The sequence below is a fragment of the Sciurus vulgaris genome, assembly GCF_902686455.1.
Source record: "Sciurus vulgaris genome assembly, chromosome: 3".
NCBI classification, from domain to species: domain Eukaryota; kingdom Metazoa; phylum Chordata; class Mammalia; order Rodentia; family Sciuridae; genus Sciurus; species Sciurus vulgaris.
The window spans coordinates 98,293,703-98,317,673 of record NC_136463.1 but is presented as its reverse complement, the minus strand read 5'-3'; the positions used below and the strand labels follow the sequence as shown (position 1 = coordinate 98,317,673).

The 23,971-nt window shown below is 34.9% G+C and overlaps 1 protein-coding gene and 1 pseudogene across 4 annotated transcripts in view; both read right to left on the bottom strand.

The window, feature by feature from the left end:
* Positions 1-23,971, bottom strand: part of ARHGAP15 (Rho GTPase activating protein 15) — a 631,777-nt gene that overhangs the window by 557,587 nt on the left and 50,219 nt on the right. For 2 of the 3 annotated variants that reach the window (XM_079135673.1, XM_079135675.1), the window contains exon 3: positions 3,647-3,715. The exons of the other annotated variant lie outside the window; for it this stretch is intronic. In XM_079135673.1, coding sequence (XP_078991799.1) covers positions 3,647-3,715 — 69 coding nt within the window. The remainder of the gene's footprint in view (positions 1-3,646; positions 3,716-23,971) is intronic. 3 annotated transcript variants of the gene reach the window in all.
* LOC306658564 (small ubiquitin-related modifier 2-like) lies at positions 7,674-9,288 on the bottom strand (annotated as a pseudogene). The gene has a single exon. The product of its transcript is annotated as a small ubiquitin-related modifier 2-like (transcript).

The window sequence follows — 23,971 nt, the reverse complement described above, 5'->3', positions numbered from 1 at the left end:
TTTTTGGATGTTGGTACTTGACAAGGATCAAAAGAATGTGCCCATATCTTGATATATTACACCTAAAATAGCACATATTACCTTGGCAGTTTGCCCTAAAACTCTATTAATAATACTGACTATGATTTCAAAGTTATTTTGAGGGTAGAGAGTATCATATGAATTAAATAAGAGACAGTGCAAATAATTTAGTGGAAAAGCACAGTTGCTGCCACTCAGAGTATTAGGTAACCTCTTTTAATTAGAATGTACACTTTTAGATTACTGATTATGAACATCGGGGGACTCGAGATTTTGATTCATCAGTAATTCTCCTTTATGTCTACACTAAGATGTTAAAATGAGACCTCTGGCTCTCACTCAGTGTTTCCCTCTTTACAAACTGGTGCAGAAGCTCTTTACCTGTAATCCCTAGTACTGCTCTGCCCCCTTGTGCTGCTAGGGTGAACTCGACACAGAACAGTGCGCCTTACTCTTTGTACATGAACTACAGAAAAACCCCACTGTCACTTCTCACTTTTCTGGCAAGTTCAAGGTCAGTGTCTAGCTATTTTCAGCTCATCTCTTCTTGATCCATGCAGAGAAATGACAAGGTAACGTGATTTGGGGTCAGCTGTATTACAGGAACCGTTACATAAACGGAGAAAGTGAAAATCAATCCTAGCTGACAGTGACTTCGGGATAATCAGCGCTCACTGGATGCCTCTGTCAACTCTCCTGCATCAAACATCGTGTGACTTCTGTCAGATCTTTTTAATAAAACTATATTCTCACTTTCAGCAACCTAAATAAATGTTGCACTGGAGCTGAAATTTTTAAGACTATGTTAGCCCTCTAGATTTGTAAACTTCCAGTATTTCCTTGAAGAATCTCATGGGTGATACCTATTATCCCACGGTTTGATATTGACCTGAGGTTGAGGTATTGCATTAAAACCTGCCACTTCTGGTGATGGATGTGAACTTTCCTAGAGACTGTTGCATGCTCCGCATTGAACTCAGCAACACAGTCTCAACACGGCTCCCAAATCAGTCTCAGCCCTAACTCCTCTCTCCTCCTTGTTACCACAGCACTTAATCAATCACTTCTTGTTGGGGGGATTAGGTTTCTTCCTCCTTCAGCCTAAAGGTTGCTGCCTTTTTCAGTTGTGAATTGATATTTTCCTTTTCATCTGTGTATTTCCGCCCAGTACATTTTGCCCTAATACAGAATTAGAAATAGATTATTGAACAAGATGGTACACGTTAGTGGCATTCCTGCTGACAGCACCTGATATGATATGTCAGCTTGGGGAAGAAGCTGTTTTATCCCACCCACCTTGTGCTCCCTTGAAACTGTGAAGCATGCAGCACTCCACTGAAGTACAATTTACCATAATATTAGTTGTCAGTAAATTCAAAGACGGAACTCCTAAAGCTATAAAATGGATTAGAAGCAATTTAAAAAAGAATTAACAAACTCGAGTAAGAGTATACTGTCAACAAACAAATGCTCCATCATAGGACTGTAATTTGGAATTTTAATTACCCCTCTGCTCTGTAACAAAACAATGTCTGAACTGGCAGCGATTTGAATCTCTCACAGGTCATTGAGCATTCTAGTTAATTACTCTATGAATAGCCTGTTTTTCTCCCCTCTGGAAACACGTTTCTAATGGCAGTCAAGGTCTGACAAATGTGTCATCTACATAATTAGCTAGGAAGCAACACAAAACATTAAACATGCTTTGTGCCGACAACTATCAAAACATTTCATTTGTGTCAATTATTCATTACTTTGTAGGTTCTGAAGGGGTTGTTATTATGGAAATAAGTCCAGATGCTAACAAGGTTAGAGTTTTGGATTCAAATTAGTAATCAGAGGACTAACTTTTAAAAAAATGTATCTCATGTACATTCAGCGCCATGTTCAATCAGTAGGAGATTATAAACAAATTTAGCTATGCTCAAGTTAAAATGGAAACCGCACAGCCATATAGATGAATTCAAGAGCCCTGGCTCATTCTTTGAAGTAGACTCTACAGTGTTGTCATAAACTTTCTGAACCTCTTCGCAAGTCCAATGTGCGCTTGGTAAACAAAGTTTAAGATTTTGACAGGATGGTGTGGTGGTGGGTGGCAAGGACAAGGAAGGAAATCTCTGGTGGGTTTTGAATCTTCTCCCCTAGGGCATGCTGTGTGCTAACAAACTTTTTCATCTGCTCCTCAGAAGACTACAAACTACGCTAGAATAGTTAATTCAGGCAACCTTTGAATTTTGTTTCATTTGTTGATATAGTGTTTGCTGTTTCTGAAATCACTTTTCTTTCCTTATTCTAATATTATATAAATATTGAATATTCTAATACTGTAATAATACTAAATATTTTCCTGTGAAAGCAACATTCCTAATGTATAGAGAGGATATAAAAAGATTTTTCAACAGAATTGACCTCTCAGTGGCAAAGTAAATTGCAGTGGAAGACACATTATTGTGTAGTCATATCAGAGGCTTGGATCTATGGAGAGTCTCACTCCACTGTCCTCTAGCTTTTCCTTATAAGCCAAAATGGCTTACAAATGTCATCTACAATAGTCCAATAAAGATTAGGAACAAAACACTGTCCTTACATTTGATGAGATAAGAAAGATTTAACTGCAGAACGCAGCATGTAGGAACAGTTCATAAGGCTTGTTCTCAAATCAGAAAAAACAGAATTCAAATTATATTTGTGTGTGTGTGGAATTTAATTGAGATGATCAGTCTATTTTCTACATAATGTTTGATCAGATGCCTGTATCATAGAGCTAGATAAAAAGAAAAGAAAGAAAACAAATTCTATCAGGGAAATCAAGAAGACCCGCTATCTACAGGTGTGCAAAATATGTGAGGAAATAATTCTACCCTGAGTGCAGAGAATGCCCAGTTAATAAAAAAAGATCAGGCACTTTCTAAGAGAAAATAATTGTCAGTATCTATATTTTTCAAAGCAAAAAGGCAGTCACATCTTACACTAAATAGGACACATTAAAATAAGCTTTAATAATCTTTATGCAGAAGGAAACTAATCCATTTTCAGATCATGCGATCCACAGCTGTGGTTATGGAGGTGGCAACTTTGGGAGTTAGTTTAAGAGTGTGGAGCTCTTGTGAATGGGATTAGTGACTTTACAAAAGGCAACCTGGAGAGCTCTCACTACCATGCAAGGATACAGCAAGAAGTCTGCAGTCTGCAACTAGGAAAAGAACCCTTGTCAGAACCTGACTATGCTGTACCCTGATCTAAGGCTTCCAGATTCCAGAACCATAAAATATATTTCTGCTTGTTTATGTACCACTGAGTCTGTGAAACTTTGTCATAGCAGCTTGAATGGATTAAGACAAGTGGCATAGTAGTCTCTGGACAACAGGGCTACCCTGCCAACACCATACAAGAGAGCTTGAAAGCAGATGCCTCCCAGTAAGAAGTTCAGATGTGACCCTGTTCTAGCTGCCATCTTGATTGCTACCTTTGAGTAGCTCTGAGCTAGAGGGTACTGCTAAGACATGCCCAGATTACTGACCCACAGAACATGAGATAACACATGCTGTTTCAAGTTGCTGAGCTTAGGGATAATTTATTTTGTAGCAGTAGATCAAAGCATTAGTGTAGTAAATTCATCACTCACCAGTTGTTCCAGGGGAGGAATTACATCTTTCAAGACATGCTGTGAATGATTCCTTCTGTGTCGGGATATCTGCAAATATATTGGCATTTGATACTATTATATTATGTTTCTTTAAAAAACTATAAATGATTTAAAAGTGCATAATTTAGTAAGTATGCACATGAAAATAAGCATATTAAGATTCATTCAAGAGGTGAAGATAATATTTATAAAAGAAGAAGCATTTTAGATGTCAGTTAATTTGAATAAAGTTTATATTCAAACACAGCTAGCTGCTACAACATCTCATATCCCATACATCCTTTTAACTGTGTACTCTTGACACCCCTTCCATCAAGTAATGAGATCTGTGATCTCTCATTTTGGAATTGGACATACCTTTATGCCTGCTTCAACCAAAAAACCTGATATAAGTGCTACATGTCTTCCAAAGTTCAAACATTATACATTCTTCACTTGAAACTCTCATCTGGAAAATAGTTGCCATGTTGTGAGGAAGCTCAAATCATTTCACAAAGCGTGACCAGGAAAGACTTCATAAGACTTCAGAGGTCACAGCAACACCATCTTCCACCAATCCTGTGAGTATGAAGACTTACTGAAGATCTGAGCACCCAGCCGTGGAGGTACCTTAGTCTTTAAATGTCCAGAAGAGCCCTCAAACATCATGGAGTAAAAATAAGCTGTTCTCACTGCTCCCTATCTGAATTATTTTACCGACAAAAGTATAACATAATAAAGTAAGTTTTTTACATAATAAAGTAAGTGTTTTACACCTCTGTGTTTCAGGTTGTTTCAAAATGCAGCAATAGTAATTGAAACAAAATATTTCAAATTGAAACATTTTGTCTTCATGATGTGATCTCAGCTTTTTCAGAATCCACATTCCTCTAACTTTCCTATCTCCCCTTATTACCACATTAAACAGACAAAAATCACATGATAAGTGCTCATGGAATAAATAAAAATTAGCCTTTTATCCTTTCTCCTGAAGAGGTATCACAGACAAATTCTATTATGAAACAGGAAGAGAAAGAGAAGAGACTTACGATTACATCTCTTTGATATCCTAAAGACTCTCCTTTACACTATTTCACATTCTACATGAAAAAGAGAGAAGAGGAAAGAAGAGGCAGCGGGGAGGAATAGAAGGAGGGAGAGCTGGGGGAAAGAGAGGTGAGAGAGGAATTAGAATAAAGTATGACAAAATACCTTACATAGAAAAGGACTTGGCTGTCTTTAGCTCTGATTACTGGCACATGTAACTGAAGGAATTAGATCAATGTCTATGAACATTTTGAGGGAAACATATTACCAAAGATATCAGAAGACTCACCTAAAAAATTCCATAATAATACACAATCCTGGAACCCCATTATTGACCAACTATGAATGGTTGTGCTTTGTTAATAGTAATAAAATGGCCAATGAGCATCCATGGACTAATATTTATGAATATACAGAGAGAAACATATTGCCAAAGAAATCAGAAATCTCCCCTAAAAAAATTCCTTGACTATGTACAATCCTGAAACCCCATACCTGCTCCATAAAAACTGGATTATGAAGTATATGACCAAAGAGATCATCCTCTCCATTGTCCACCTCAGATATGGTCCATGGGGGATAATACAGAAGGAATAAAACTGTAAAAAGCAGGGTCAGAAACCCTAGAGAATAAAAAATTTAGGGAATTCTCCCAGAAAGAAGAGCCAGATCTTTCTCTAAGGCCATATAGCAGTTTCAAAAGCCTTCCTAGGAGGATTTAATTATTGTTTTGGTCCAATGACTGGGGGCTGTTTACTATTGTCCTTTTTTACTAACAAGAGGGTTTTGGATGTATTTACTTCAGTTGTCAAGTTCTTGCTCCATCATTGTATATGGGAAGTCCTGGGTAAGGTGGGACAGAGAACTTGTATTTGAAATTCTAAATCTCTCAATAAAGACCTGAACCTTATGGAAGGAGTTATTTCTCACAAGAGATTCTAGAAACAGAATCCAGGTGATACACGGGATTTTTGGATGTTTCTTTAGGGAGGTGGATAGATGTACAGCAAAGTGCTGGAAGATGGGTGCAAAGTAGCAAATGGTGAAGCGGGGGAAGATATTGTATTCTGACTCTGAGACACATACTTTGACCACCTTTCTCAGACTATTTTACCATTGGAATGGATATGTGACTAGGTCAGACTAATAGAATATGAGCAGAAACAATGAAGCAATAATACCAGAGCTATGATCCAATGAGTGCTTCCCCTCCATTCTCTTTCTTCACACACTGACTGGGAGGAAATGTTGCACTAATCCCTAAGAAATGATGAAGATATAACAGAAAAGAGACTGGGTTCTGAATCTTCAAAGGGAGAAAGTCAAACTCAGATGCAAAAAGTTCACTTTGTTTTCATCAGTAAACATTTATTTGGAATAATTTTATATTTAAAGAAAAGTTGCAGAGTTTTACAGAAAACTTACTTCTGTTTTGTAAGTGAGAAATAATTTCTATTTCTTGGAGCATATATTTAAGATAATTTTATAACTACTAGGAGTATCCTAAAAAAGACAACCATGGTTAGAGTTCTACTGATGTCAAAGTGAAAGGTCTTATGCATAAAGAAACCAAGAGAAAATAGTGACTTAATGGGAAGAAACCTAGAAACCCAACTTCATTCTGGTTATCCACTGATATTTCCGCTTATCAGCAGTGGGAGAATTATTCATTTGGCATTTAAACCTCTTAAAGAACCAGAAATTCACTTTATATTTTTACAAATTCAGAACTTAGAAACTCTTAACTACTCATTATACTAAGATTTGTTCTCTACACTGAAAATTTAATATATGTTTTATGTTCAACTTGCAAGAATGGAAGAGTTCTGGGATGGGGGAGTTTTCATTTTATTTCCTTAAAACTCAAGTAGATGTCCAGGCTAGATGTCCAGACTTGGGGTAAAAGTCATCCTCCTGGCATGTAAAGTACTTCACATGTAAGCAAAAAATAGTACCAAGTAAAAACTGCACAATATTGAGGAATAGGCCCCTGGCCATTTGCCTATGTTAGCTATACATTTCTTCTATGGCCAAAAATTCTCCTTCTTTTATACCACCGTAGCTGGAATTTGATAGGTACATTGCTCTACCGTTTTCTAAGTATTCCTTTCCACTCATCTGTAGAAAGCTTTTTCTAAGGCACTGCTTCTAATTGTGTTTTATACATATCCCCAAGAGCACAAGAGATTATTTTAACCAGTGACTTTTAAGTTTTCTTTATTATTTATAAGATCTTAAGATTTAGTGGAAATATTATCACATTAAAGCCATTTCACTAGTTTCCTTTAAAGTAAAACAATTCAAGTTTAAATAATATAATTACATATGTAGTATGTGATATGAAATATGGGCAAAAACTCACTAACATACTAAGTGAATGACTGAAGTTTTGGAATAATTTTAATAAGAAATCAGAACAGAAATTCCTTTTCACTGAACACATACTTATGTCTCTGTAAAAGAATCCCACTGAATCCATGGTCTAAAGAAGAATTCGAGTTGGAAATTATATAAAGATGATACTATCTACTAACATTTATTTCAGTATTTACTGTTTGCCAAAACTGCTCTATGTATTTTGCATACACTAGCATATTTAATTCTCAACCACCTTAAGAGGTCAATGATATTACCCTTTTTCTTTTTCTTTTTTTTTTTTTTTTTTAACAAGAAGTTTATTTAAACAAAAGATGTGACTTGAAGGGAAAACTATCTAGGAGTCTTTCTTTTTTTTTAAGAGTAATTCACCCCTACTTAGAGACAGATTGCCCTACATGTAACAGCTACGTACAAAAAAAGTTATAAAATTGTCCTTGGTGGCTGGGGAAATAGCTCAGTCAGTAGAGTGCTTGCCTTGCAAGCACAAAGTCCCTCGGTTTGATCCCCAGCACTACAAAAAAAAAAAAAAAAAAAAAAAAAAAAAAAAAAAAAAAATTGTCCTTGGTTTTACAATGATAAATGAAAACATTAAAATTCTCCAATTGAACAAGGTATGCAAGGATTTTTATGTTGTTCAGTTTTATTTGATTTTTTACTTTTTTGTTAAAACAATGAGAGCAAAATAACTTACTGGAATATAAAGATAAGAGCTGAATGAGCATGCCACTAATGGAAAGGGGAATAATTTCATAGAACCTGTATTTTTCCCCATCCCATCTCCATTTGATGTCAATCAAAACATATCATTGCCATTTAGTTTAAAAAAAAGGTAATATGCTTGTGCACATACACCAGTTACTTTATGTACAATAAAGGAATGGGGAAGGGGAAAGTGAAAGAATAGAGAAAACTATACTGTAGTAGTCAGGATTTGGTGGACCCTGATTGCAGTTTTCTAATTTAGAATGTATTCTTGGTCTGTAGGAACAGAGTTCTGAAGTAAAGCAGCAGGTTCCCTTTTTAGTAGACACCTCCTGTCTGCTGCTGGAACACATCAATTGTATCTTCATCCTCCATTTCCAACTGGGCAGGTGTGTCTGTTTCATTAATTAGCTGCCCATCAAATCGGAATCTGATCTGCCTCATCGACAAACCCTGTTGTTCACAATAGGCTTTCATTAGTTTACTAAGTGGTGTATGCCTCTCATCTTAAACTGCACCACAGAACCATCCTGCCCCGCCACCTTCAAGTTAATATGATCGTTGGTCTCAGTCTTGACTCCTTCCTTGGGCTTTTCATCGGCCATGTCAATCACCTGAGTCTCCTCAGCTACCGCTTACAAAACAGGTACCAGGTCCGCACAGAAGGAGCACACAGGCAGCTCCAGGAGTGGCAGAAGAAGGAGGAGGCAGCGGTTGAAGAGCTATTTACCTTGTTTTTAAATATGGAAATACAGCCTCAGAGAGATTCAACAATATTAATTTTATAAATTCAGAGCTCGTAAAAGACTGAAGTGACTTTTTAACCTACATCTAATCCTGAACCATTATGTTTTATTTTTCCATACATGCACGTGTGTATGCACACACGTAGGCATATCAGCAGTCATTAAATTCATGGGGACTAAAAAGTTGAGACCTCTGTATGCAGAAGAAAATGTTTCTAAGGTGGAAATTTAAAAGGGGGTCGAAATTATAAATTTGCACACATTTAAATAGGAACCTAAGAATAAGATTTCAAATACGTTATGCATCATCTTTGTATTCCTTTAGAGGAAGTAATATTGCTGATCATTCCTAAATCAATAAGCTAGTCAATCTATCATGTTCAACCAAGTTATGAAGATGTTGGAGAAAGAGTACTTTTGTCACCTGTGTTTTGCTGTGATAATCTTTTGTCATTTTAGACAAAGAAATATATCATCCCAATACATATTATGCTGACTGAGACTTATGATAAGAAATCTGGAGTTGAAACAGCTTAATTGACTCATATGTATATCAGGAAAAGTTAAGATATGTTAAATTGTCTTTACATGTTATATTTAATGACTGCAAAGAAATATATAGAAATAGTTAAAAGAAAACTTAGGGTCAACCAAAATCTCATGAGTTAAGTGTGGAGGGAAAAAAGTTTCTCCAAGCCATACTGCGAAGAAGAGAACATTTTATAGTGCTCATATGAGTATGTATCAAAAACATTGTAATTGTGCAATTATTATGGGACATGCTCTTAAGAAATATGAAGTGAAAAATATCCTTTTGATCTATTCCTGTTAAGTCAGAAGTCATTTTATATTTAGTCTCATATGTCAGTAATTTCTAGTAGTAGATACTTAACATATACTTGCTTATGGTACCAAATATCTCTATTATTATTATGGCAAAAACATACTTCACTTTAGACAGTGCTATTCTTTTTCAAGAATTTTAAAACTTTTAAATATATCTGATAGCAAAAAATGTATATTTTTATATTAAATGTATCTGATAACTACATTTTGTTCTATAAATTGCTTCTAGATGAATTTTAGAATCTGGCCACAGTGCATCAAGTCCTCACTTGGGATGGAAATGTTAAATAATTATTATTTGAAAATTTGATAGCAATATTAATATTAGTAGTAGGTTGATCCAACTTTAATAAATTAATTTCTCAACCACAGAAGTATTTCTACTGGGAAGTTTTAAAGTACTGTTTTTATGCATGACTTCTTTCTTTTTGGTTTCCAAATGTTCTTAAATAGTATAGAGATCCTCCCTGTAAACATAGGTGCACAGGTATGGAGGTCTATCACATATTTAAGTGTTCAAGCCTTTTTCTGTTTGCTAGATTTATACTCCTTGTAAATTGTGACATGATGGCTTCAATATCATGACCCTCTCTATTTATTTCTAATGTTTTACCATAAAGAGGCCTTGACAATTCAAAGTTTCTCTGGCCTATTTATTGAAAACATCACTTAAGAGTTACTTTTGAGGCGACATATTTATGTCCTAAGCTATTTTCCTGCACCACCTTCTGCATCTTAAGTAACTAAGCTTTGATGATAAACACCTGAGTTTTTGGTAACCCTCACTTTGGAGAGAAAGAAAAGGTCATGTCAGAACTCATCTGTGTTGTGTGTGAGCAATCTTTTTCTCGGTGATGCCATCTTCCTATTGAGTTACCATGTCCTGTAAATAGGAATGATTTGTAGCTACCATTGAAAAAGTTTGAAATATTAATGTTTTCTGACATGATTCCCTTGAACCCAATATCAGATTAATCTATATGACTCAAATAATTTTATGTCAAATCTGTATTTGCCTTCCTTATAACCACCCACTACTCTCCTCTTCTGTCCCTTCTCTGCACCTCCCCAGGTTCTTTACTTTTCTAATTGTGCAAACTAAAGTTGAAAAACAAAGTATTCAGCATGCATAATGTATATTTACTTTAAATTCCTCTTTATTCTTATTAGAATAGGCATCATAGTTAAGTTTTTCAGATATTTTTCCTCCAAAAAGAGGAATTAAAAGTCAATTTTTCAAGTTGTCGTATCTTTTCTTCCATTCCTTTATCATCTTTATCTATTTAAAGAATATGACACTGATGGGTGAGATTAGTATGTGATATATTACATATTGTAAAAATAACAGAATTTGAGCATATTATTTTCCTTGTGTAGGAGGGTCTACTATGAAAGTTATATATAAACATGAAACATTCCACATAACTCTGATTTTAAATAGATTACCATTTTTGATGAAAGTTTATATCTTGTGGCTTAGAATTGAAATGAAATAACTTGAAGGAAAGCATTGGTTTGTTCCAACATTTTCACAGACGTGTACATTTTCTGAGGCATACCTCCCATTAGCAAACTCCCTGGATACTTGGATGAAAAACAGAAATAAATCTGTGGTTAAGTTTAGTTTTTATCTTCACAGTTTCTCAAAGATTTTTTGGTGTATCCCAATTCTTATATTCAGATTTGCATTTGTTTTGCCAAATTCTATTTCTTAAAGCTATCAAATCAGAAATTAAGGAAAGTTAGTGATGCTTTATTTTATTTTAGAATGTGGAGATGTGGTCAATGTTTCTTTTACTCACAATCATTTAGTTGTTTAGAAATAATAAACATCAATTCAAATGATGGCTATATTTTTAAACCATATGTATATGGCAGATAACAGCTTTTCAGAAAGAAAGGAAAGTTAAGATTGGAGGACTTTACCTTATCATGCATTTAATCTTCTAATTTTAACTATATGTAGACATGTAAAATTCATCCAGGTTCACAATTATTCTAACTCTACTTTAAATTTATCTTTTCATAGTCCTAGGCAGGCAATGACATAAACCAAAGAAAGCTCAAATCCTCTGTTTTATTAGTGGATGACAAGTAAATTGTTTAACATTTTATACATTCTTCTCTCCTATTGTCAGTCATATACCTGACACTATTTATTATGTCTTTTATCCCCTGCATAAAATGAAAAGTAACAATCCAAAAAGCTTCCTGGGGACATAGTAAAGTTTATCAGCACATTAGAAATGTGTTGAATACTCCATGCTCAGCATCTGTGTCACCTACAATATACTGGAGACTCACAATCCAGGGTGAGTCCAGTGAGTTAGACAGCCTATCCACATTTTTCTGTCTCCCAGAGAGCCAAAGGGAAGCACTTAGTATTTCTTAACCCTTTCAAGTCCTTGGAATTATTTCCTTGCTTTATTTCATCCCAAACACATATGTTCCTCCAAGAGTAAAATCAGACTGCCTCATGACTTTCCTATTTAAATAAAAATTCATTGTATATGGAATGTACCTTTGCTTGCTTTTTGATGAATATTATTTCCTTTAGTTTGGTTATATCTTTTTGCAGTTACTTTCAGTATAATGTTTATCTCCAAGAATTTTCTCCAACTGAGAGGTGTCATTCATATGAAAGTTGGATATACCACAACTTCAGTCTTCAAATAGGCTCTTTAGATAAGAACCACCCAAATCAAGAAATGTAAAGGAATCTGTATAGTATAATTTTCTACATTTTTTCATGTGAAGTACAATTATGTATTGCCTTAAATTTTAGTTTGTTTTTTCTCTCTAGGATCACCCATAATTAGCCAAGAATTTTATTCATATACATATGACACACACACACACACACACACACACACACACACACACATATATATTTTAAATTTCATGTGTCCCCAATTTTTTAAAAAATCATTGATACATAATAACAGTACATGTTCATTAGGCACAGTGTGAGATTTCAATACAGGTATATAATGCAAAACAATCAGATGAGAAAAATCAACATTCATCAACTCAAATATTTATCATTATTGTGTTGGGAACATTCAAAATCATCTGTATCAGCTATTTAGAAATATACAATTTTTATCAATCATAGTTATCTTACAGTGCTATAGAACTTTAGAAAATCCTTCTATGCAATTATATCAATGTGCCTATTAACTACCATCACTTTGTCACCTCCTCCCACTACTCTTTTCCCTTCCCAAGCTCTGTTAACCACTATTATACATTTTGCTTCTATGAAATCAACTTTTTGGACTCCACAGATGTATTAGCAAGTTTTTTATCACTATAAGGAAATACGTGAGATAATTAACTTATAAAGAGGTTTATTTTGCATAAAAATAAAAAGGTTTATTTTGGATAACAATTTTGGAGCTTCTAGTCCTTGATCAAATGACTCCATTGATTTAGGTTTGTGGTGAGGCAGTACATCAAGGAGGAAGCATGTGACAGAAAAAAAAAATCTTTTCACCTTATCAGCCAGTAAGCAAAGAGGGAAAGAGACTGTCCAGTGTCCCACAATCCCCTTCAGAGATATGTTCCTAAGGACCTAAAGAATGCTTATAGGATTTCACCTCCTGCAGATCCACAATACCCTCGGACAGCACTACACTGAGAAACAAGCCTAACACATGGACGTTTGAGAGGCTACCTATATTCAAATCATAGCAACATCTAAGTGAGAACATGCAATATTTGTTTTTCTTTGCCTAACTTATTTCACTTATATTATGTCCTCCTGTTCACCATGTTTCCATAAATGACAGGATTTCTTCCTTCATTAAGCTTAATTGTTTTCCAGTATGTGTTTACCACATTTTTTTATCTATCCATTGATGGATATCCTTGTTGATTCCATATCTTTTTTTTTTGTATCAAGGATTAAACCCAAGGGTGTTTAACCACTTAGCCATATTCATAGCCCCCAGCCCTTTTTATTTTATTTTTTTAAATTTGTGACAGGGTTTCACTAAGTTGCTTAGGGCCTCACTAAATTGATGAGGCTGTCTTTGAACTTGCAATACTCCTGCCTCAGCCTCCTAAACCACTGGAATTACATGCATGTACCACCATGCCTGGCTTGATTCCATATCTTTAGCCATGAAGTACTAAACAAATTTATTGAGAAATTACGTCCAAGTTAGACACATGAACATTTCATTCTACTCATAATACTATTAACAGCATTAGTTTTAAGACATTATATAATTTGTTCAAGTCACAGATATGGTTCCTACCATCAACAAATAAAATAACTTATTCATTTATTTTACTCCATACAGTAGAGATCTTTTCTTTGTTGATAAAAACAAAAATAAATAGTTCAGAGAGCAGATTATGAAACTATGGATGAGTAATCTAGAACACTTGAGCTAAACTGACATTTTTCCACAACTGCAAGTCAGATGTTAACTTATAAAGAAAACATTTTAAGACATTGGAAAACAATACCCAGTAAACTAGCTCATAAATGCCTCACAAGAATGCAAAATAGAAAAAGACAAAGAATTATTGATAGTCAAATTATTAAAATGTTCTGCTAATTTAACCAAATAAAAGGAATCATTGTCATGTCACTATTTGGCTATGTTTGACAGAAACAGCCTATATCTAATTTCACAAAATTTAACAATATGAAATTCTTAACAAATTAGAATCAGGCTTTGTTTTTAGTCTCAAATTAAAAAAAAAAAAAAAAAATTCTTTCATTGCCCAGAGGGTTTAGGTTGAAATACCAAGTTCTCTTCTTACTGCAAGTGTATGTTCAATCACTGAAGAAGAAATTCTTTTTTTGGAAAGCTGTGATCCAATACATATTAAGTTTAATCCATGCTATGCAAAATTTGACAAAGATATCTGCCCACAGTCTGCTTTCTACAGTCTACTGACACTTTTTTTTTTTTTTTCCAGACATCTTTATTTCAAAGGTGGAAAAGTGCTCACCCAAAATGGTCTGCCTGTACTGAAAGGTCACTTTCAAAGCACTGCAGGAGGCAAAGCATCTAATAACTATGACACATTTTCAAGAATTAACAGACTTTTGTCAAATATGTAATATAAGCACATTGAATGCCCTCAGCACATTAAATCAATACCTAATAACTGTATCTTTCCAGTTTCCTTCCTTTACTTATTCTTTGAGGTTTTTCAGAGACCCCAAACTCACCTTCTGCTGCCGAAAAAGCAGATTTAGTTCTGAAGGTTAATCCGACTCAGCAGGATTGAAGGATGGCACTTTTCCTTGGTCGTAAGTATGTTGGCTCAGGCCAGACAGCTGTTAGGACATTCTCCCCTGGGAATCGTGCCCTCAACACCCACCGTTGATGCACATACATGGTCTACTGGCTGCCGACTTCCATGCCCATCTGCTCCAATGGCATGGTGCCCACTCACAAGTTGGCTGGATCCTTGCCCTTAGTGTGTAGGTGCCAGGCAATGATGGGTTTAGATGGGCAGCCTGCATAATACTACAAGTGACAATTTTTTTTTTCTTTCTCTCTCTGTGCAATATCTGTCCTCTGTGCCTCCCCTGAAAGAGAAACTTGTGTTTCTCCACCTTTGATTATACCCATGGACACATGTGGCCTCGAACAGGTAGATGTACGAGCATACTTAACCTGCCACCAACAGGAAGATGAAAGGGAACAATTCACAGAGCTCCAAATGACAAGTTCTAACACTGAAACGGGTTGGATTGTGAAAATCCCGACCACCTGGAGTCTGTCAGAAGACATTTACCATGAGCACAAGTACAGCAGGCTTGCAGATAGCAGTGGCACCAGGAAATAGCTTAAGTTACAGCACCTTTGTCTTTTGCAGTTCCAGCACAAATCACTTGCCTTGCATTGAAAAGGCTCACACAACAGCAAACAAAAAAATCAGCGAACAGAACAAGCTTAATGGGAACACAATTTATATGTTCAGTGGGGGCAAGGGTGCAAGCTACGATATTCAGACCTCCGCAACAACCCCGACCGGAGGTCCTAATGGAAAGAAACAGAAACAGAAATAGCATCTCTTTCTATTCTGCAGCAAACCCGTGGAGAGGAATAGATTGGCATAGGAGGTTGTGACTTTAATGATCCAAAGCATATGAATGCTTGTTAGCAGACAGCAGACAGACATAAGTAAGAACAACAGTAATGGCTGCATCTGCAGCCTGGCCTATGGCACTAAAACCAATCAGGCAGCATTGGAGAGCAGTGCCGGAAGGTATGTTAAAGCCCGCTTTCCTTGTGTGTTTATTTAAGGGTGATTGAATTCAGGGTGTTGTCAGTCCGCCTTGGAGAATGGTTATCCAATGTGTAGGCATGATCTTTCTCTCTGAATATGCTCCGTTGAGTCAGTTAGTTATGTGTGACTACTTGATCTGTCCTACTCTTTATAGAGTGCCAAAATCCTCCAGTCCAAGTTCCAAAGGAACAGGGCCTAAAAACTTTTGGCTCCAGAATCAAATTAGGCTTCTCTGCTTCCCTAGCCAGAAATGCATAAATACCCAATGGCCAAAACCAAGAATTTGACATTGTGGAATGAATAGAGCTGTCATATACCACTAAAGTGTGGAATATCTACTGTTTGAAGTCAAGACTAGTTCAACATCTTCAGTAATCAGAACAGACTTCTTTGGACACCTTTATGGGGTAGTCTGGCGTTTGGGAATATTTCTGGCAAGCTGCTGATTCCAGATATCAGAAATGTAAGAACATACGGTTATAAGAGAAGATCTGCCATTTTTTTTCTGTCCAAAAAGAAATACTAAAAGGCAGCATATTTTCATTAAAAAAAAAAAAAAAAGAATAGGTCCCTCATCCTGTCAGATTGACCTTCCAGTTAGCACCAATTGCTTAGATGTATTCTTAAAAAAGAGCTAGTCAAAGAAAGTTAGTGGTAAAGCTTGAAAAAAAAATGTTATGTGAATAATATCTGAATTACTTTGAATTTGAAATTATCTAAGAGGTTGGTGGTGAAAATAGAAAAGGGAATGGGTAGAGTTGTCCAAAACTCCTTAATGTGATTATTATGATGAGTTAACTATCAGATTCTCTAAATCATTTCTTTCAAATGTGTCACTCCTCAATAATAGAACTGTGAGAATCACAAACAACGTTATTGAAAATGAAGATAAGCATATCCAATCAATGAACTCTGGAGGGCAGAAGCCATACTTGACTCCTCTTTAAATCCATGGTTCTTAGCATAGTGATGCCACTCTATTATGGGACTGGTCCTTTGAACTTATATTGTATCTCTTTGAGTAAATTCGGCTCCCATAGCTTTTCCCAAAGGCATCTTGTTAGAAACATAGTCATGATCTTATCAAAATATGAACTAGGGTAAATGCTTGTCCTTTTGAGATGGACATCCATATTTCTCATATAAGATTTGACATTTATTCTTATTGAAATAGGACTGAATTTTCAAATTATCCTCCCATTACCCCATTAGGTTATTTTAAAAATAACTGATACTAGTTAAATAATAGTTCCCTGATCTATGTAATATACATGATGCTTCAGATTTAGTTTCTTCTCTAGAAGGAAAAGCTGAAAAGACATATAGATGTGAATACAGATGTAGGTATAAGTATGCATATAGACGAAGGTATAGATATGGATAGATATATATAGATAAAATATATCAATCTTATCTTTGGCAGTCAATGAATTACAATCCTCCCCACATGCAAAAGCATCACCCCTCCCATATTCAAGAGGTTTGTCATATTAGATATAGGTAGATTGAATTCTTTGTGTTGTTGCTGTTTGTTGTATTTTGCAGTTCTGGGGATCCAGTGCAAGGCCTCATGAATGCTAGGCAAGCAATCTATCACTGAAACCACATCCCCACTCTAGGTAGATATAATTATACTTTTAAATACATTAAATGGTTGTGTAGATGATTATTTTAGATAATTATTTTGTTCTATTATATTTCCTGGATATTACTTACTCTTTCTATGCCTCTATTTCCTCAATTATAAAATATGGCATAATATAGTCATCATATTTCATAAGATTACACTAGAAACAAGGAAAGCAGTACATACATGAACAACTTAAAGCACAGGGTAAACCCTGAATATGATATATCAACTATCTTATTCCTTAGTAAACAGGCAAATATATTCTAGTAAAGGGGTAATTAACATTAAGACAATGTACATATGAAATTCTTCCATGTTTCTACAAACTCTTTTCAGACAATTGATTTCCTTCCTTGAAGAAACTCCAACCATTTCCTCCTAAGTCACTTGGAAAGAATCTTATTAGAAAATATTTAAACATACAAGGAGATGTTATTGTACCAGGCACGTATACAAGGAAGTGGGAATTCTGGCTTCATTTTACAATTACACCTACCTCAAACTCACTGTTGACCCTCAATGAATTGCATCCTTCCATGTGTACATCAGCCCTTTCTTGATTCACAAGAGTATTGACTTATCAGAAAACTTGGCTCAGAGTCCAAAGTTTCATCAGCCAAAAAGAAATCCTTTCATTCTTTCATAAGATCAAAGACAGAAAACCTAATTCCAGTTTTTGAAAGAAGATGAGCTTAACTGAGATCAGATAGAAAGTGACAGAAGCAGGACTCAAACATAGGTAATTTGTTTTAGACGTCAGTGTGTTAACAAGTCCTGTGTTCTATCGGTGTCATGAGGTAATTATGATTATTACATAGATGATAAGTCTAAGGCAAGTGGGAAAAGATCACAAAGTTAGCCAGAAGTTGTTGTGTAGTCCAGACTCATCTAATGCAAACTTCAATGCATTCTGACTTCCAAATCTTTAAAATGTTCCATCTACTGCCTCTCATAATAGATATCCAATAAATACTTGTTGATCAATCAACAAGTAGTAACTTATTTGACATAGAATGTAGAATAATGTCATTGACACATCCACATAATTATTTATAATTAATCTAGTTCCCATTTTCTATTTCATTATGTTTCATATGTGGTATTATTGCCATCTACAATTATTATATAAGATGAAATAATATATCAATACTTTAGAAATCTGGAAGACCCACATATTTCCTATTAAAATCCACTTAAAACTCAGAGTTAAAGAATAAAAATGTTATCTTTACAAAATGAACAGAAAGTAAAACCGTCAGCAAAAGTTGATATGTCTGAAAAAATTTGGAAGGAAAAAAGTAAACAAAATCTTAATAATTATTTAATAAAATAAAGGGAGTCACCAGCCTATATTTGAAGTTGTGGAGGAAGACAGTATTAATGAGAAAAAATAACAAGTCTCCCTTTGCCTCAGAACTTTTAAGAAGTTCATCACTCAGTAGACCCTGGTACCATGGAGGGCACAATACAGATTGCCTACAACAGCTTCCATTCAGAAAGGCTGGATCCCTGGCACATTCACCCATCACACAGTCAAGTGACAGGGCCAGACCTTCTTGAGCAATATTAAATCAGGAAGCTTCTGGAGTCTAGATTCAAGATCTTTGGCACTCAGAAGGAAGAGGTGAGTGAGGGGCTGCACAGATTAGTCTAACTAACAAGCATTGTCAGTCTTTCTCCAATTAATGCCACAGGCATAAATATATTCCTTCATGTAGAAGACTGGGGGAGTCTTCTGAAGCAGAATGAAAGGGTCCAAAATCCTGCAGATATTGAACTTCAGATATTCTCTATGAAAAGATGGCTTCATCGCATGATAATTCTGTAGAGAAGCCTGTCTGTCAACAAGGCCAGTGTCCCTGCTCTAACACAGAGATTCCAAACAGCATTTCAGTGCCTCTTAAAAAAAATCAGTACACTGGCCTCAGTTATTAGACACTAAATTACTCATTATTAGTTAGCTACATACTGAACACTAGTGACGTTCCAAGTGCTTAATAAAATGATCTCTGCTTTTCTGAAGTTTACATCTTTAGGGAAAGTTGTGAAATGGAATAAGATTTTCAAATAAGCAAACATATAGAGGGATCCAAAGTAAGCAGAAACACACAAAAAGCTATTAGTATTTTCAAAAGACAAAAGATATATGGGATTCACAAAAATAGGAACCATAATTAATAAGACTGACAATAGGAAATTAAAATTATAAATAAATATATATTTTAAATCAAAGAATTTCTGAAGGAAAATAATGATAAGAAACTCAGAAATGTTATGGAAAAGGAGAGATAATCATAGAAGAAGAGAGACAATAAATGCTTTAGGAAGTTCAACATCTACCTAATAGAAAACATTCAAAAGAAAAATGAAATATTTTTAAATGGATGGAAGGAAATTTTAACATAAACCACCAGAAACTACTAGAGTTTTATGACTCTTCTGATTGAAAACCCATACCAAGTGTCCCAGTAAAATAAGTAGATAGGTCCTTATATTTATAGAACACTGAGAATAACAAATCTAAAATCTTTCAAAAAGAAAAGGGGTAGGGAGAGGAAGAGAGAAGGGGAGAGTAAGAGAAAGTAAGCTGGGGAGGAAAGACGATATCACATAAATTAAGAGATGGTAACCAGAATGGTGCTGGAATTTCCTAAAATCCATTAGCTGTTAGAAGAATGACTTTCAAATTTTAAGAAGAAAATATTGTCAACCTAGCATTAACTACATCATCAATTAAATGACAGTATTGCGTGTGTAAGCCATTTCCTGATGTAGAAGTCTTAATGTATTTATTTCCACTATATCCTTGTTTGGAAGTAACATAGGGAAGTGCTTTAGCAAAATGAAAGGATTTGGCTAAGGAAAAGAAAACATCAGAAATTAGGTACAGGAACATGGCAAAAATGACAAAAGAAGCTCCAGGATTGTATCTGTGTCAAACCAGTAAAGATTTCAATCCAAATCAAAGTGAGATGATGGATAGCTTTGGGAAGATTTTTTAAAATAAATGAAATGATATGTTTATTTAAAGTTTCAATGTTGGGCACAAAGATAGAGAGCAGTTTGAAAATTTTTTGGCATCTGTGGAAAGATTTTACTATAATTGTAACAAAATATAAGTAATTTAAAACTAAATATAATCATCAACTCTATGAAAGAAAAGGGAATACTAAATGAATTAAGATTATATAATATTTTTCATTTAATTAGACATATTTAGAATCATAATAATTTCAACAAGGAATTTAACCAAAAAAATGATATAACAACAGAGGGAAAGCAAAGAGGTATGGAGTATAAGAGCTGATATTAAACCTTCATAGCAGGAAATCAATACATAATCTTAAAAAAAGATATAGCTAGGAAAAAAACAGCAGAACATTTAAAAAATGAAGTATAGTAAAAAAGAAAGAGCAAGAAACCATCAAAGCTTTTGGAGGTGTTTGCCCCTAGAAGTGGTATTGAAGGATGGAAAGGGTGGAGAAGCCAGACGACTGCTGTTTAATCGAAAGATTCCAGACTCCTATCTTACCTTTATGGATACTGGGATAAAAGTAAATACTGATTACAAATGTGAGATGTCTCAGCAACAATCTGCATTGTTAAAAGTCTGGCTTCCCTATCACATCCTTCAATACAAGTTAAATACAAAAAGAATGATAACTACAGAGATAAGTATGACATAGCCAAGGAGTGGAAATGCTTATGTTTACATTTAGCATTGTATCTGGAAAAACAAAATCCATGTTATTTTTGACCAGATGTTTATCTTACCAGACATTAAGAGGAAGGGATTGGAAAATACTTTCTCATATGTTATTTGTGGTTTAGGAGCCATTAGTACCCCTGACTCTGTGAAGTCTACAGAAAGATTATGTTTCTGCCTTTACAGAAATCTAGGAAGAAAAAGAAAAAACCCTTTCATTAGTCAACTACTTAAAACCTTTCATTTTCAAAATCAAGGGAAGCTGCCAAAATAGCATTAAATTAAAAAAAAAAAAATCTCTCTCTAATGCTCCCCTTGGATGACTAAAGAAAAAGTCTAATTCCAAGTCTTTTTTTTTTTATCTTCCATTGTGTATACACCACAATGCACAACTTAGCTCATTAAGTGTTGTAGGCAAGGGCCTATCATTTTAAATGATCAAAGCATTTGGGGAGAAATCAGACCTTAGAGTAATGATTCCCAAATTGTAATCCTGGGCCATTTAGGGGAAAATCTTCTGTGGTTCATTTAGGAGATATTTTAAGGGAAATGTGAAGGCTGATAAAATATAGGACCATGTGGGAAATTTTTTGAAAATCAAGTAACCTAGAATGGTCATTATACTGATTTGAGGACAGGGATTGAAATAAGTGGCAAATAAAAAATAAAGAATAACATATCACAGGATATAAACAGGTGCAAAACAAACCTAGGAACCAATGACTTAGGTCATGTGTTTAAAAAGTTTTATTAAATAACCAAATTTTATAATATACATTTAAAATGAAAACTATGTAACTAATCCTTAAAATAGCAAACTTAAACAGAATTATCTTTCAAAATTAAATTTTTTTCATAGCACAAGGGACAGAAATTTTTGTGTTTGTAAATAGATATGATTAAATAGAGGTTCCTGCATTTTAATCATAAACAATGAAAATATGATTTTGTTCCTATTTCATATTCTCAAATTTCTGTGGTAATTTGTGGCTTTACCACTGATTTGATTTTCCTCATCTGGCCACAAAGAAAGACGCACCCAGCTCAGCAGCAATAAAACAGAGAAAGTTGAGAATTATTTTTGAAATGTTGGCCACAAGCTCAACTGAAGCTTTTATGGCAAAGTTCTTGGAGGAATGTAAGGATTATTTATGAAGTATTCTGTGTGAGAGTGTGGTATTTTTTTTTTTTTCCTGAGGAAATAGGACATGTTGCAGGCAGTTATGGAGAAGATAATTTGGAATCTGAGATTAAAGAAGGAAAGGAATAAAGTGAGGGCTGGCAGGACTTGGTGAAGGTAATGAATTTGGGATTGGAACATTTAAAAATATATATTTCATAACTTCTTGGTAAACTTAGCATCGAATACTTTTTTCTTTTCATGCTATGAACTGTCATTTAAGATTTCAGCTTAGGAGAAACTGCTTCTATGTGATTTATGAGGTTCTTCTGATGATACTGACAAAGGATAAATAAACTTCCTACAACAACAATTAATAATGTGAAGATAAGATGCATGGCAGAGAAGGTGAAATTTATTCTACCACAAAATGAGATATTTTAGAGGGCTGATTTCAACTGTGTTTGGAACCCAAACATACCTGAGAGGTAACACACCTGTAAATGACAGATGTTGACACTGCAGGATTTTAAAGACCGGAAGCACTCCTAGAGGATGATGCAGACTCTTAGTGGTGCCTGCACTGTTGATAACAAACTCCCGAATGACTATGGTTGCTCCCAATGAGAGAACAAAGAGTTTGAAGCAAGGAAAAATAGAGAAATAGTTCAAAGTACATGAGCTTCAATTTATGTGTTAGTACTTAAAAGTGACAAGGCAATGAAAACTTCAGCAGGGATAGGTAAGCTTAAAAGAGAAGATATTTATTTTTCTTTTAAGTTAGAGACCATGTCCATCCTTTTTATCCTAGTAATCAGAAAGACTAGCAGAGCATTTGGTGTATAAGTTATGGGATAAATGTTCAAGTTAAATATGAAGGTATCAATAAGACTTTTATTTCTTAAAGTGGTTTCATATTATATATAATCCATTTCATAAAAAGTAGCAGTACTTTGTGATATAAAATAAATTACTACATCTATTTGGGCAGTGAGAATATTGAACTACAGTTTAAATGAACATTCTTGAATGATTTCTACAGGCAATGCACTACACTGAGTACCTTGTAGGTCAGGCAGGATTAGTGTTACAATAAATAATATTTCTTTCTTAAATATACCCACAATATCATTAGATGAGCAAAATCAGCCTTTTATACAGGTAGCATTGATTTCTAAACTAAATCTCAAAGATATTATCTAAGGCAATATTAAACAGTTATCTAGTCCCATTGTGACACACATTGTTTCCTTCAGGTCACTCTGAGTAGAAGCTGCTTCTTGCTCTCTATTGGGCTGTTCCTACCCAAAACATCTAGCTACTGTAGCAATGGAAATGCAGATAAAGAAAATAGTCCTGCCTTATTCAAATCAATGTCATCAAAAATAATTCCCAAATAAGCCAGTGAGATAGCAGCACAACTAAATCAAATCATTCAGTTTGTTATCCCTCTATGGGCCATGCGGTGCTGTCCAATTTTTCTGAGGTCATTCTTATACAGTAAGACTTTCCGTTGACGCTGAAGGCACTTGTCTTTCAGACTTTTGCCTCACCAAGAATCTTGCCTTCTCTTTAGTGTAAGCAACCCTTCACCCTGTCCAATGCTATTCTTTGCAATTCAGCTCACATGATATACTTCAAAAATGTAAGCAAGCAGAGCAACAAGCTGCATCAGCGGCTGTGTCATTTCAGGTTACATGTTACTGTCCTTTCTTCCTGAGACTGGGGCTGCTGGGATGCTGACCTCCCCAGCTGAGTCAACCGCCCTGGGCTATCGTCAAAGAGAAAGATGAGTTGAGAAGAGCAAGGGCAATAGCAGCATAGAAACTTCTAGATTGTGTAATTTTGCATTCCTGTCTTTTACTGTGCCAGCCAACGTGATGATTTATAA